The sequence below is a fragment of the Protopterus annectens genome, chromosome 14.part0, assembly GCF_019279795.1.
Source record: "Protopterus annectens isolate FY-2018-M chromosome 14.part0, PAN1.0, whole genome shotgun sequence".
Lineage (NCBI taxonomy): Eukaryota > Metazoa > Chordata > Ceratodontiformes > Protopteridae > Protopterus > Protopterus annectens.
Window position 1 is genome coordinate 554485308 of NC_056748.1, and position 15239 is coordinate 554500546.

General features: G+C 35.0%; 1 protein-coding gene across 1 annotated transcript in view; it reads left to right on the forward strand.

Moving 5' to 3' along the window:
* The window catches only part of LOC122789096 (myosin-4-like), a 232205-nt gene that overhangs the window by 139285 nt on the left and 77681 nt on the right, over nucleotides 1–15239 (forward strand). The window contains exons 19-26 of the mRNA XM_044056296.1: nucleotides 906–1023; nucleotides 1121–1244; nucleotides 1574–1710; nucleotides 4608–4863; nucleotides 10742–10984; nucleotides 13796–13972; nucleotides 14058–14203; nucleotides 14294–14384. Coding sequence (XP_043912231.1) covers nucleotides 906–1023; nucleotides 1121–1244; nucleotides 1574–1710; nucleotides 4608–4863; nucleotides 10742–10984; nucleotides 13796–13972; nucleotides 14058–14203; nucleotides 14294–14384 — 1292 coding nt within the window. The remainder of the gene's footprint in view (nucleotides 1–905; nucleotides 1024–1120; nucleotides 1245–1573; nucleotides 1711–4607; nucleotides 4864–10741; nucleotides 10985–13795; nucleotides 13973–14057; nucleotides 14204–14293; nucleotides 14385–15239) is intronic.

Below are 15239 nucleotides of genomic sequence, written 5' to 3' on the forward strand. Positions count from 1 at the left end.
CAATTCAGGGTCATAGCTTTCTTGTAAACAATTGGAAAACAAATCTGGATATTGATTTTCTTCAGGTTGAACACCACTGACAATTAAGGTTGAACCCCAGTGGCCATTAAGACCTGCCATCTCATGCCATCCCATGCCCCACTATAGACCCATTTGTACCCTGAGGGCAAGAACTCTAACCCATTCATTCCACTGTGGAGAGAGAGAGGGAGAGAGAGATGTTTTCCTGTGTTAGGAACTGGAGTTTTGCAATTAAATGTAATTAAGAGCTAGTTTCCCCTGCAGATGACACGATTTTGCAAAAGGTTGGCAAAAATAGCCCTTCCTCCTCCCTGTAAGCAGCACTTTCATGTGACTCCCAATCTCCATTGGGGATTCTAGTGCAGAGTATGTGCCCAGGCACACACCTCCATCTGTACCAGCTCCAAAACGTGCCTGAGCTGCTAGCTGAAGATGGGTCACCTTGGTCAACTTCAGGGTTTTATCCCTCTGAATTAATGGACTTAGTTGAAAATCTGAGCAACCAGCTAAAAACTGTACTTAGGTTGTGCTGTTAGGTGCAGAGATAACAGAGTACCCATTTACAATCTCCACTAATATCATGTGCCTGCCCTTGAATCCCAATTGTATGACCTTGTAATGTAAAGATCCCTAGCTGGTCTCAGCGTTGTTTGATTAAATGTAACTATGCACAAAATAACATATCATGCAGTTAAAAATAACAAAGAAGATGGATTTTGGTTATATATATTTCATTTTTTGAAGTTCATTATATGCTAACGAGTCAAAACTGAAGTGTTAGATTATCGTGTGTGTGTGTGTGTGTGTGTGTGTGTGTGTGTGTGTGTGTGTGTGTATGCGTGTTTTGTAAGTTTTAATATGTATTATTCATATACTTGTTATAGGAGAACTGGATCATCATTTAGTCCTACATCAGCTGAGATGTAATGGTGTGCTGGAGGGCATCAGGATTTGTAGGAAAGGATTCCCAAGCAGAATCTTATATGGTGACTTCAAACAAAGGTATATGTAACAAAGTAACTTGTATCTTTTTAATAAGGTCTACCTATGGTATAAGTTAAATATAATACTGCATGTCCTTTTATTCCTGAAATAACAGATACAAGGTGTTAAATGCCAGTGCAATACCAGAGGGACAGTTTATTGACAGCAAGAAAGCAAGTGAAAAGCTACTGGGTTCCATTGATGTTGACCACACCCAGTACAAATTTGGGCACACCAAGGTAAATACACCATGTTTTGCTATATCTTATGCTAAAGAATAACTACAAAAAACATAGTGCTTTTCAAAAGGAAAGTGTTGGGAGTGTTTGTTATACAACATATATCAGAATTGAAAATCATAAAAGATAACAGGATAATAAATTAAAGAATAAACAAATTGAAAGTAATATCCGTTCAAAAGCTGCCATATCCCTAGTCAGAAAGTTATATTTGTAACCGAGTAATAATTTGGTTGAAACTGAAATATTGTGTGATCAGTACAGTTTGGCATTTATCTTAGTCGGGGTACTTACTTTTACGGTGTATATTATGCTTATTCTCTTGATAGGTTTTCTTCAAAGCTGGTCTGCTGGGTACTCTAGAAGAGATGCGAGATGAGAAACTGGCCCAGCTTATCACTCGTACTCAGGCTGTTTGTAGAGGATATCTGATGAGAGTGGAATTCAAGAAAATGTTGGATAGGAGGTACAAACATGACTAACTAAACATTTTAGCGTCTTCACTGATTAACACTGTTGCCAAGTAAAAATGCAACTTTTTTCACAATTTAGCATTTGACTCAGTCACAGATTGAAGTTTTAGCACTTAGTGTAACAGGATGTTTTCACATCAAAAATTTTATACTGATTCATAACAGCTTAACATTTTATAATTATTTTTACTGTCTTATAACTATTGCAGTTATGCTTTATGCTTCTTCAGTAGCATCACTTAATTTCCTATTTTTGCTGTTTCTTACTTCTGTTTGCTTTATCAATATTCACTTGTTGAAGGAATGGATGGTGCACTCTATATATGTAACACAAAGTAACCAAAGTAGCCCATCTCTTTGGCACAGAGGGATGCTTCACTGCTAATATCTTAACATTTCAATAGCCCGGGTGCTGCAGGAGCCAGGCTGAGTGTGGGAAGATTGGGTAGCCAATGGCAGCTCTTGTTTCTCAGGGGTAAGAACTGACTTTTTGCTAGCAGTCATGGCACTCACTGATGGTAAATGGTAGTTATTTCCATGTCTGCAGGTAAACTTCCAAATGTTATTGAACAAGCAAATGGAGTTGATGTCTTTTATAGTGATGCACTTTATGCCATTGCATGTTCTACCCCATTTAAGTTTTATATTTCTAAGCATTACAACAAAATCTTCTTTTAGGCAGTGCATATGTCTTCCCCATCTCTCATCTTTGAAAGGGTAGTGACCTAATTAGCATACATCAAAAGGACACCTCTCCCTATAGAAGGAGAGCCAACCTGATAAATGTGTTACAGCAGAATCTTGCCATTCCCACTAAAATCAAACAAGCCTATTAAAAGATGGGTGGGGGGAGCAAAAACAATGTAAAAAAAGTCGCCACTACAAAAACAGCAATCTCCTGTTTCTCTTAGAAACTAGCATGACCTGAGCAGCCAAGTGCTCCGGATTATGCAGAATGCTATCCATTTGACCACAAGCGAACACACTGTTCTACCATTCTGCATTGAACAGCTTTGGCTTCACTACATGGCTTTTGATTGGTTTGTATACCACAATTACTGCCAATCGGCATTGTGGTATACAAACCAATCAAACAGTTACTCCACTGTCCCGCATTGAACAACGTTGGTTGTGCTACACAGTTTTTGATTGGCTTGTATTCTGCAATTACAGCCAATTACCATTGCAGTAAATGAATCATTTAAATAACTGTTGCTGAGGATGGGAGCCAAGGAGATCTCTCAAGTATGTGAAAACTCGTGTAGGAACAGTAGGCATGTCAAAGGCCAAAAAACACGGATATTCCTTGTGGCACAGTTCAGTGAAATGCCAAATGAATGAGACAGAGATTATAAAAACAGGGAAGATTAAAAAGCCATAGACCAGCATAAGTGAACAATCATGTAAAGAAAGTAATCAGATACAGAAGATTCGAACAGTAAACTAATACAAATTAAGTGTACATGTTAGCTGCACTAACATGTTGAAATAATTACAAACTCATAAACACCCAAGTACAACTCAGTATGTTTTGGTAAAGTTATTATTATTATATAATTCCAGCTCCAGCTTTTTGACATCACGTGTAACATTTATTGGGATTGGCTGGAGAGATGACCGCATGAAAGAGCATAGCTGAAAAGATTAGAGGGCCGAGACCTACTGTAACTGGGGAAGTTTTGAAATGGGAATGGTTTGGGTACGGTATTAATTTTTATTTGTTTTGTAAGAATAAACAGCATAAAATGGGACAATTTTGTGAGAGTTTGCTATGTAGGATAAGTTTTGGCTTACTTCTTTTGGTAGCTGAAAGGATGTCATGTAAATATTTTATTTTTTGTAGAGCTATCAGCAGTGGTCCGCTTTTAGTTGATTTTCTACCTCCTCCTCCTAGCTCAACCACTGTGGCTAAATGACTGAAATTTTTAATTATTTTTTAATCATAAATCCTGCTGGAATATAACGTCAGTGCCTGCGGGCAATGTAAAACTTTATGGACCTTTCAGACTCTCCCAACAGCACACACATATACACAGACACCTATACTTAAAAAGGTAATAAATTGATGGTCACAGCAAAACAAAAAATAAATAGTTACCCACTGTAACATAATCTCTAAACACAAAAACAAAACTGTCCCCCCCTTTGATGAATCATTTGAACATCCACTATACAAACAGCGAAATATCTGCTAAATCTAAAGAACTGAATTTTGCTTGCAACACAAATAGGACACGTTGGAGAAACAGATATGTATCTTTGAGAATTCCCATTGTGTGGAATAGGCTGTCCATCTATGTGAAGCAATCTCCCACTTCTGTCATTGTCTTATTATTTCATTTCTCTGTGATTTGCCAAAAACCTACATATTTTATGAGGAACAGACCAAAAATATGAGACAAAAATTTGGACAGTCTGTAAATCTGGCCAGTTGAGAGGTATGACACGGGTCAATGTGAGTGTGTGTGTGTGTGTGTGTGTGTGTGTGTGTGTGTGTGTGTGTGTGTGTGTGTGTGTGTGTGTATTTTTGTGTGTCTGTGCATATATTTTGGTTGAAAGGCCATGGCCATGGTCAAGGTACGCTTTTCATGCAGTGCGAAAATAGTGTGTTCCACATTTTGACTGTCACACATTGTATGATCTGTGTTCCACATTGGCATCTTAGCAGGTTGGAACCTATGAGCTTGACACAGCACTAATGGTTGGTGCCATTAAAAAACAAAAACAGTAAAATAAAAAAAAAAACGAGTTAAGTGTCTTTGTTCGATTCCTAATAGTTTCCTAAAAACGACAGCAAATCTGCATTAAAATATAAACAAAATGTTGAATATTTTAGTCAAATTTTGTATATGATTTCACTACATATTGTTTTTTTTACAATTCTTTATAGGGAAGCAATATTTACTATTCAGTATAACTTCCGTTCATTCATGAATGTCAAGCACTGGCCTTGGATGAAACTTTTTTTCAAAATCAAGCCTTTGCTGAAGAGTGCAGAATCTGAAAAGGAAATGCAAAACATGAAAGAGGAATTTGAAAAGCTAAAGGAAGGCTTTGCAAAGTCTGAGGCAAAGAGAAAAGAACTTGAAGAGAAAATGGTTGCACTTCTACAGGAAAAGAATGACCTTCTTTTGCAAGTCCAATCAGTAAGAATTACACATATACATTTATGTGCATACATCCATTCATGCAAATGAATAGACTCTTATGGTAAACCATATGATGCTGACAGACTGTTTTGGCTGCATATTTAAACAAATGACCATTCAGTGCTAAAGCTTTAAAACATACCTCTCATCCTCTCAGTACAAGAATTCTGGACAAAGCCAAAAATTATGGTGGGATAAAGGGTGAAAATCGGGTACAATTTTTTTATATAGTGCTCTTAATAAGTCTAGAAAGTTGTTGTAAAAAGCAAGGTGAGGCCGATGCCAATAAGGAGATGAAACAGACTCCAAAACAAAACTTACAGGTACCAACCAACTCCAAATAGCCACAAGAAAAACTCTGTAACGAACTTTGTAACGAACACTGCTTTATTGTTGACCTAGGTTTCGTCCTTACGAACTTCTTCAGAATACATTCTATCATTTTACCTCACTCTTTTATACATTGTTGATTATTCAATAATCATTCAATTAATAACCTAATTTCCCGCCATAAATTCTTAAAAAGGAAATGGCTTTGTTTAAAAAAATCTTCTTGTTTGAATACAATACATATTCATGCATCTCTACCTCATATATACCTTTACTAAATTAATTATACATTAATATACTTTAAAATTACTTGTAAGGTATCCAAATAATCTATTTATAAGTTTTATACAGATACTTGTTCTTACAAATACATATAAAAAACCATTACTAATAATGAATTTATCTAATATACATTAATAATATTTTATACTCATGCGAAACATGAATATACTTGTTTGGAACTTATTTGTTGTTAAATGTTCCTGTATGAATATTTTATGTACCATTGTATCTATGTATAAAATATGATAGAAGAGTATACTACTAGTGTACATGATTGCTGTCAATTAACTTAACCATATTCTGATGGTGTATAGGGTATATATATTTTTCTTATTTGATACAATTAATGTGTATATGTTATTTTATACATATAGTATGCAACCTGTTGATTACTAAATCAATTATATTAATATGTTTCCATAAATTGTTCCAATAAATTGATCATATTATATTATTACTAATGTATTTAATAAAATTGTATTTAATAAAATTGATCATAATGTGATGTGTATGATTGATATTGTATATCATTTATTATATATTCTATTCAATTTTAATAGTGGCATGATGGTCATGTATTCATTTATACCCAGAGGTATACATGAATTGAGTAATATTTGCCATTTTAGTTCTTCCATATCCAAGTGATACATGGTTATCCTTCCTTGTAAATCGTGTTTTATTTGATTTACAACCATAAATTTAAATTTATGGTCATTGTATTCCATAATATGTCTTGCTAAAGCATTACTATTTTTCTGATGCTGAATATCTAATAAATGCTCTTTAATTCGTTCTCTAAATTTTCTCTTCGTTTTTCCCACGTAAAAGGCCTTACATTGTTGACACAAAGCTACGTATACTAAATTGATTGTATAACAATTATAATGCCCATGTATTTTTATATTACATTCATTGATCCTAATATTAGTACCGGTTTCATGAATATAACTACATGTACTACATGTCCCACATCTAAAATTTCCTTCTCTTATACTTGTATATTTTTCAGTATTTCTTTTATTTTCTAATATATTTTTAAAGGAAGGACTTTTCTTGTATACAAATTTTATTATTCCATTAAATATTTGTCTCCCAATTTTATCATTAATAAAGAAATCCCAATTTCTCTTAATGATGTGTTCTATATCTTTGGAACAATCATCAAATTGAATAATGTATAATGGGATGTTGTTATAAGATTGTTGATCCATTATATCTTCATTATTAATTGATATTGCACCGGTTTTTAAGATTGCCGTATATGTTCCATTTTTTCTTTTATTTGTTACTTCATTAAATATTTGAACACAAAATTGTTCTGGATATCCCCTATTCATGAATAATTGCATAATATATTTCATTTCTTCTAAGAAGTCTACTTCTTCGCTGACCATCCTGGCTGCCCTGACCATCTGCCCCTTAACTATGGCTTTTTTCTGATGGCCAGGGTGCCAGCTATCATAATGCAAATACGCATTTGAAAAAGTGGGTTTTCTATGTATTTTTCTTTTCAAAATATTTGTTTCTTTGTCATGTGTTATATCTACATCCAAATAGTTAATATTATTTTCTTGGACATTATAAGTAAATTTCAAAAATTTTACTGTGTTATTGATATATTGTAAGAATTTTTCCAATATATTTGTATTTTTATCTAGATCCCATATGATAAAAATATCATCCAAATATCTGGTATACATTATAAGATGTTCACGAAACTCTGTTGTAAATAAATAGTTGTGTTCCCAATAACTCATTATTAAATTTGTCTAGAAAGTTGCTAGGATAACATGTTTTGCATTAGCATGCATTTTCTGAAGTTTATATAGTCTGAAGCTTAGATGTTTGAGATTATTTAATGACTTCAAGTCACAATGATTTGCCACAAAACCATAACTTTTATAAGGAAAAGTCAAAAACTAAGAGGCAAAAATCTGGACATTTTGTGAAACTCTGGACTGATGAGAGGTATACTTGACTCACGCAGCATAACTTGAACCTATGAGCCATTGCAGAAGTTATAATGTAAATTCTGTTGTGCATGTATGCTTACTATGATACTAAACACCCTAATGTAAATTCTGTTGTGCATGTACACTTACTATGATACTAAACACTATAACGTAAATTCTGTTGTGCATATGAGCTTAATATGATACTAAACGCTATAATGTAAATTCTATTGTGCATGTAAGCTTACCATGACACTAAACTGTCTTTCAAGCACCATTAGCTCAAGTATTGTGATAGTAAGGAAACAATGAAAGAAAATGTAAACTTCTTTAGTAAGTTATTGACTTTTATAACATTTAATGTGTCACTTAGTATCTCATGTTGCAGACATATGAAAAAGCAGAACACTGTTAACATCCAAGCCTTGATTTTAGTAGCTCATCCGGGATTAGTAAATATGAATCATGAAAAAGAATAAATGTAATTAGGGCTAGGGACACAGAAGAGGAATTTATACATAAATGTATTTCCTTTGCGCTTTGTCAATGGTCAAAACTGAGCAGAGTAACCATACACACACACACACACACACACACACACACACACACACACACACACACACACACACACACACACACACACACACAAGGTATGTGAAAAATAGTCAGTATTAACAAAATCACATTTGTATTGAAGCACCAAAAACTGTGTCATTTTCTGGTACAGACACAAAGGGGCTACATCACTTTTTTTTTTTTTTACAGAAGCTCCATCCATTTAAATATAAACTTCTGAATGTTTACGTGAATTATGAAAGAAAAATGTCATGAAGACAGTAAATCATATGGCCATATCCAGATCAAGATATTTTTTCATAGCAATTCAAAAGGCTTAATTATACAAACAATGAATTACGCTTGGACATCTCACAGTGAATAAAAATATAATATTAAACACATATCCCCTGTTCTCTTACTAACTTGTTTTAATCTAAACATTTTTAGTCAATGTGATTAACACATAATCCAATGCTTATAAGAAAAGGAAATGGTAATCAAGGTTTTGATTTAGAAAAGAAGCGTAAACTAGACTAAATGCACTCTAATGTTGGATTGGATGCTTTCTGTCTTTAATCTTACCATAAAGGTCATAGACAAGTCTAGCTGAGCCTTTTTCTCAGAAAGAATGTTGGGCTCCCTATTGAAATGTAGGCACTTGAAATGCCAAGTGCTGACATGCAGAAAAAAGGCAGACCGAAAATCCAGACAAGAGTGAATATCAAAGATCGCTCTTCTCCTTCAAACTTCTTTTTTTTTTTGCAGGGAGTCAAACCCCACCACACCCCCCCAAACTTATAAGTCTGTTCTTTTGGCCATTCAGTCTCCATGTTTCGGGACTTGTTCTACCGGGTCCAACATTTCAAATGGTTACTGAGTAAGGTATAGAGTAAATAAAATCATTGCTTGTTATAAACAGTAGAAGAGTTACTAGATGTGCAAAATTGCTACAGACTGTTCATAGAATAAAGCAGAAACTTTTAATTCATACTCATTGGAAGGAATCCCTATTTGATCATAATGACTTCTAGTGATTGTTATACATGGAAATCCATATGCATGGCATTCCCAGGTGGTATAAGGGATTTGGAGACCACAGTATAAGGCCAAGCAGTTTGGGAATTCAAAAAAGAGGAAAAGGGAGAAGAAATTCAGTTTGACATAAGCTGTTGTTCTGAATAAAAGTATTTATGAAGGGATCTTGAAGTTTTTTAATAACAGGAATCCTATACACAGTGTATCAAATAGATTTGCATGACACTACTAATTATTTACAGGCACTGCATTGCATCATAGTCACTTCATTATGTAGATAAACAGTTTTACTTACATTTAACATGCTTACTTTTGTCTTAATTCATTAATACGTATGTGGTGTGGAATGTCACATCTAATAGCAAACCATTATCCTTGTATCCCAGATCATTTTTTTTTTTTTTTTTTTGGAAAAATCAAATCAGAAAACAGGAGACAATAAATGTAAATGTTTTGTGAACAAAAAAGCTAATCAAAGTGAACAAAAGCAATGTTATCAGTAGGAAGTATTATTCACAGTGTTAACTTTCAATGCATTCATAGTTCTTCAGCAAATACAATAACACTTTATAATGTAAACAAACCGGAATTATATTTTTGCTAAACTTTCATGAACAAGTTGTCGTATCTTGGAAACTGTACAATCTAGATGTATGGTGTTTGAACACTTTTGTTAATCAGACATGAGCTTTCACATGACAGCAAGAAATTCCTCTCTGAGTGCATGTTTATTGAGACATTTACAGAAATATGAAAACATGTGCTTAACTATATAATTAGCAGTATAAAGAGCACAGAATATCTCTCAAGAATTTTACATTGCAGTATAAATATTAAAGACATTTTTCTTCAGCAACGTCTAAGGATTTACTTGATGCTATACAACAGTTTGTAAGTCACTTGGACTTTGAAGTATTAAGTATATATGGAAATAGTGCTTATTTTCATAAATATTAACAGATAACAACTAGCAGTATCTCCCGTATAGTGTGATATAAATAGACATTGACACCAGATGTTCCTGCTACCACTATGGCACTTTACACCATACCCCTCAATAGCATATAAGTGTCTCAATTATAAAAATAGGAGCATTAGTATGAAAATGTGAATAATAAGTGGCAAGAAATTATTAATTTATCTGTTGCAGGACATCTTAGATTAGCAATTTTGTTAATAACTCCTTGCCCTTTCTAATGCTGTCTATTATTAGCTGGTAAATCATTTAGTTAAAGAAGCTAGATCCAAAAAAGGTCTGGAAGCCATAAGGAGCTATGGGTGTGAACTGGAAGTAAACAAAAATATGCCAGAGGCTTGAATAACAATTCTACTAATTGTCCATGGCTTTGCATCTATCCAGTCAGACTTGCACTGTACGCAAGTTATCTCCTTTTAGCTAATGTTCTTAAATTACATGTTCCTGTTCCTTGAAGACAGCTCAGAGCTGCCAGCTCTTCACAGTTTTAAAGCACAGTGAGGCCTCATTTAATATATATATCAGAAATACTTTTTTGTCATATTTGAGAAGCTGCAGGTGTCACACTGTGTTTAATGAAGAAGATGGATAATTATACAGACCATGGATTCATCCAATTTCATTTCACTGAATGCTGCTAGATAAAAAAAATACATACAGTAATGCCTTACATTGGATTATATTAATTAATACATTGTTCACTTGCTTCTGATTCACTTTGAGCACATTCTCCAAACAGGAAGCTGAAACTCTTGCTGATGCTGAGGAGCGATGTGAGGGGCTCATTAAAACCAAAATACAATTTGAAGCCAAAGTTAAAGAGGCAATGGAGAGGCTCGAAGATGAAGAGGAAGCCAATGCTGAACTGACCGCAAAGAAAAGGAAACTGGAAGATGAGTGCTCCGAACTAAAGAAAGATATTGATGATATGGAACTTACTCTGGCAAAAGTGGAGAAGGAAAAGCATGCCACTGAAAACAAGGTAGGCCATCAATCTACTCATTACATTTGTGCTTTTTGAAAAGCTAGTGGCCAGCTGCAAACTTGAAACTGTATAATATTGTAAACAGATGGAAATGAGCACATGACGCTGAATACCAGCACTTTATTAATACCTTCAGAAAAAATGAAATATTGAGTTGCTTACTAATGGTATTATGTCAATTTCAGTATATATGAGTACTAATATATATGGATTTTTGTCTAAAGAGGCACTTTTCATTCCTGTTTGTATATGGTAAATACCTTGACAAAGGTTTACTGTTTTAAATACTTTATTTACTGTTGGCTTTTACTTTGCAGTGCAAATATATGTGGTTTGAGTGTCTGTTCATCTGTGTGGTTGTACAAATGCACTGGCTTCAACTCTGTCAGGAACAGAGCTGCAAGATATTGGCCAGTATTCATAGTTGGCCCCAGAAGTAAGCAAGATAGATGCAGGCTGTCTTGCATACTTCATAAGACTGTTCCAATTTATAGTGCCCCTTACTGCCTATAACAGACAGTGTGAGGTTCACTGCACCTCATGCAGATATAGTAGACTGTGGGTAAGGTCTATGGAAATGAGCTTCCTGGTGTGTTGCTCTGTTTGAAGACTTGCATAATGCAGGATTCTTTCTTTCAGCCGGTAGCTAAAAAAACTTTTATTTCCATTTTGGTCTCTTCTGCTAACTCTCTTTCAACTTTAGTCTTTGCTTCCCTTACCATTTCTGTTGCACATTTTACAAGTCCCCTTCTACTGTGCCTTCTCCACCAAGACAGCCCTTTCTTTTCCCCTCTTGTAAGCTTCATCTTTTGTTGTAATTGCAAGCCTCACATTCCTGTGTAGCCACATTGGTCTTCTTCTGTACTTTTTTGTCTCTTTCTCAACTCCCTTGTGTATAGCCTTGAATATTCCAACCTTGATCCATCCCTGTAGCTTGCTAAGTCCCTCAGTTTACTCCTGGTTTGCTAACTTATCTTTGACTACTTCCACAGCATAGCATTATTGTACTATTCTAAAGCTAAAACACCACACTGTCATCTTTGTCTTTTTATTCTTATTTCTGTTACTCATTGACATGATAAATGTTGATTAATATACTTTGATCTGGACACCCATAACATTTCCTAAATTGGTTAGGACCTCATAAAGAATTAGCTCCTTTCTGATAAATCCCTGCACTCTGTGAATGGGCCCCTCATGATTTAAGACCTCAATCAACTCCTGTAACATCCTTATGCTGGAGATTGGAAATCTCATGTGCTGTTCTTGGAGCCATCAGATCCCCATGAGTATTGCCCACTTCTTTCTACCTCATTCCTTTATTCTGTCATTCTCCCTCTTCCACTGCTTAATTACCCTGACTCTCAACCTAGTCTCAAACCCTGGATGCACCCGTGCTTTATTCTTGTTTTGATGTTTTCCCTTCTGCATTATCTCACATCTGATATTCTTTTTAGACTGCTAACCCACCCATGTTTCCCATCTCTATTATTCCTGAAAACATTATACCCAGGCACGTCCATGTCTTACTCCCCGCTAGTCACTGCCCCATGTTTCTGTGATACCAGTAATATCCACCCTCCCCTGCAACATCTCCCCTTGCAGCTTCCTCATCTTGCTGTCTATAGTCTCCTTCCTTTGCAGAATAAGCCTATCCAGCCACATCATAAGTCAGCCATGTTTGTTTCTCTGCAATGACCTACATATCTTTTTACCTTCTGTATACTGCCAAAGCACCTTCCACCTTCTGTTTCTGCCAGCCTTCCTCCTTCCTCTTAGTTTAAAAATACAGTCATTACATGTACCTTTACAACCACTCATCTTTCTGATTGACAGTCTTTGGAAAGCACAACCAAATTCATTATAAACATACCACTATTTGTCAGTTCTACATTTGGAATTTATGGCATTAATGAAAAGCTGCTTTCTGACTTTGATTGTCTGTACCTGTTGTTGGACATTTACTGTTTATTGTTGTATAACTTATTCCCTGATGACCCAGTTTTATGTAATGACTAAAGAATATGTCTTTCTAATTTCCTTCACTTGACTTCATTGTTACATGGCGATAAAAATGTGTACACCTGACGCTCTTTGCTACCATTATGATGACTACTGGTTAAAAGAAGATTCCCCTATTTGTGTGGTAGTCTTATTAGATCTAAAGTGTTTTATATAAAGGTAACAGTCTTGCATATAGCCTAATTATAGTTTAAAACTCAGATGCGTATAGCATCAGATACAAAAATCCTAACAAAGTATGTACAACAAACAAAACAGATGAAAGTTCAAGTAGTTCTAACCCAATTTAACAGTTTCCAAAATGGCAGTTTATGTAGATGTGTCCTCAGAGTTACCATAAAAATATACAGCTAGGGGATCACCTTTACCACTTAAGATGGAGAGTTCCACAAAGGTTGAGAACTAGAGAGCTACTAAAGCAAACACCTATCAGTATCTTCACTGTTGAAAATATAACATCTCCTTACTCTGCATCAGGAAGTTGGATAAAGTGCATAGGACCTCTTTCTATAAACCACATTTCTGTTCTTGAAAGGTAAAGTTTCCTCATTCAAAAACACAACATGACCTTTAAAGGATGGCTAACATTCAGGCCACTACATTCTACATGGGAAGCAGCTTAAGGAGTTACACTCTATGAAGGCTTAAGTACATGGACACTTTTAAGAACAAAATATGGTTTTATCTCACCAGTAAAAAAAAATGTAAAAAACTTTAAATGATGGTCTTTGACTTTTTAAGCATATGGATTTCTAGTCCCATGGTGAACACGTTTATCCATTGTAGGTTAAAAACCTCACTGAAGAAATGACTTCTTTAGAAGAAAATATTATCAAACTGACCAAGGAAAAGAAAGCCCTTCAGGAAGCACATCAGCAAACACTGGATGATCTACAAGCTGAAGAAGACAAAGTCAATACTCTGACCAAGGCCAAATCCAAACTGGAACAGCAAGTAGATGATGTAAGAGATGGCATGCATGTGCTTATATTTTGTAAATGTCATAGATTAGGTTTTCAGTACTACTAAATGTATATTTGTATTACAGCTTGAAGGGTCTTTAGAACAAGAAAAGAAGCTCCGGATGGACCTAGAAAGGGCAAAGAGAAAGCTTGAAGGTGACCTCAAGTTGGCTCAAGAAACAATAATGGATTTAGAAAATGACAGGCAACAGCAGGAAGAAAAACTGAAGAAGTAAGACTTTTCCTATTAATTTATGATTTATAGTAACAAGAATGTATAGATAATTACTGTGTTGTTGACAAATATATATTTCATTAATAGGAAAGAGTTTGAAACCAGCCAGTTACTTAGTAAAATAGAAGATGAACAAGTACTTGGGGTTCAGCTACAGAAAAAGATTAAGGAGCTGCAGGTGAGAATTACATTTCATTACTCTCTGATCAGAGTTTAGTATCTTCTTAAGTACATAAAGATGAATGGTTGTATGTAGTCTGTGTATTTTGAGTAAACAAACAGATACCGTTTCTTTGCAGGCACTGATTTTATAATCCCACTCCCAGTATCATTGCTTGACTGTAGTTTAAAATGATATCACCATAACTCTTGGCTGCTTATTCTATTTATAATGGTCACATAGACAGAAACATGGTGAATCTGAAAATTACTGAGACACTACATACAGTACTTTCTATGTTTTTCTCCATGTTTTAGAACTGGCACTTTTTTCTTCATTTATCTGCATTAATAGTGCTGCAAATCACTACTGCATAAAGATGGTATAACTATAGCTGAAGGTCTACCCAATGCTTAAAATCTACAAAATGCCTTACGTACGACAGCAGCATTGCTGGAGCCTTTCTCGATTTCATCACAATCTACTCTTTCTGTCTTTCACTTAGGCTTTATTAAATTTTGGTTGTTGATGTTTTGTATGATAGTACTGCTGCTTGCCATGTGCTCTGCTCACTGAATCTGAAAACATCCCTTATGTTAAGTTCTTGCAAGGTATCCATGTTTCATCAGAGCTTGCTGTGGCACATGTGCTTTTGTTTATTAGGAGGTGGTACAACTCAGAGAAAATGTACAATAAGAAAGAGTTTCTTGCTTTTTTACAATGTTCCTTCTACTCTGAGTTTTTCCTCCATGCCTGCTGACCATCACATCTACCGTTATCACATGCCTAGCATGAGGCTAAAAGCCATCTGGAGGGGCTGTCACACATGCAGCCATGGTGGTTGCACCCACAACCCCTCAGTGGCAATCTGGC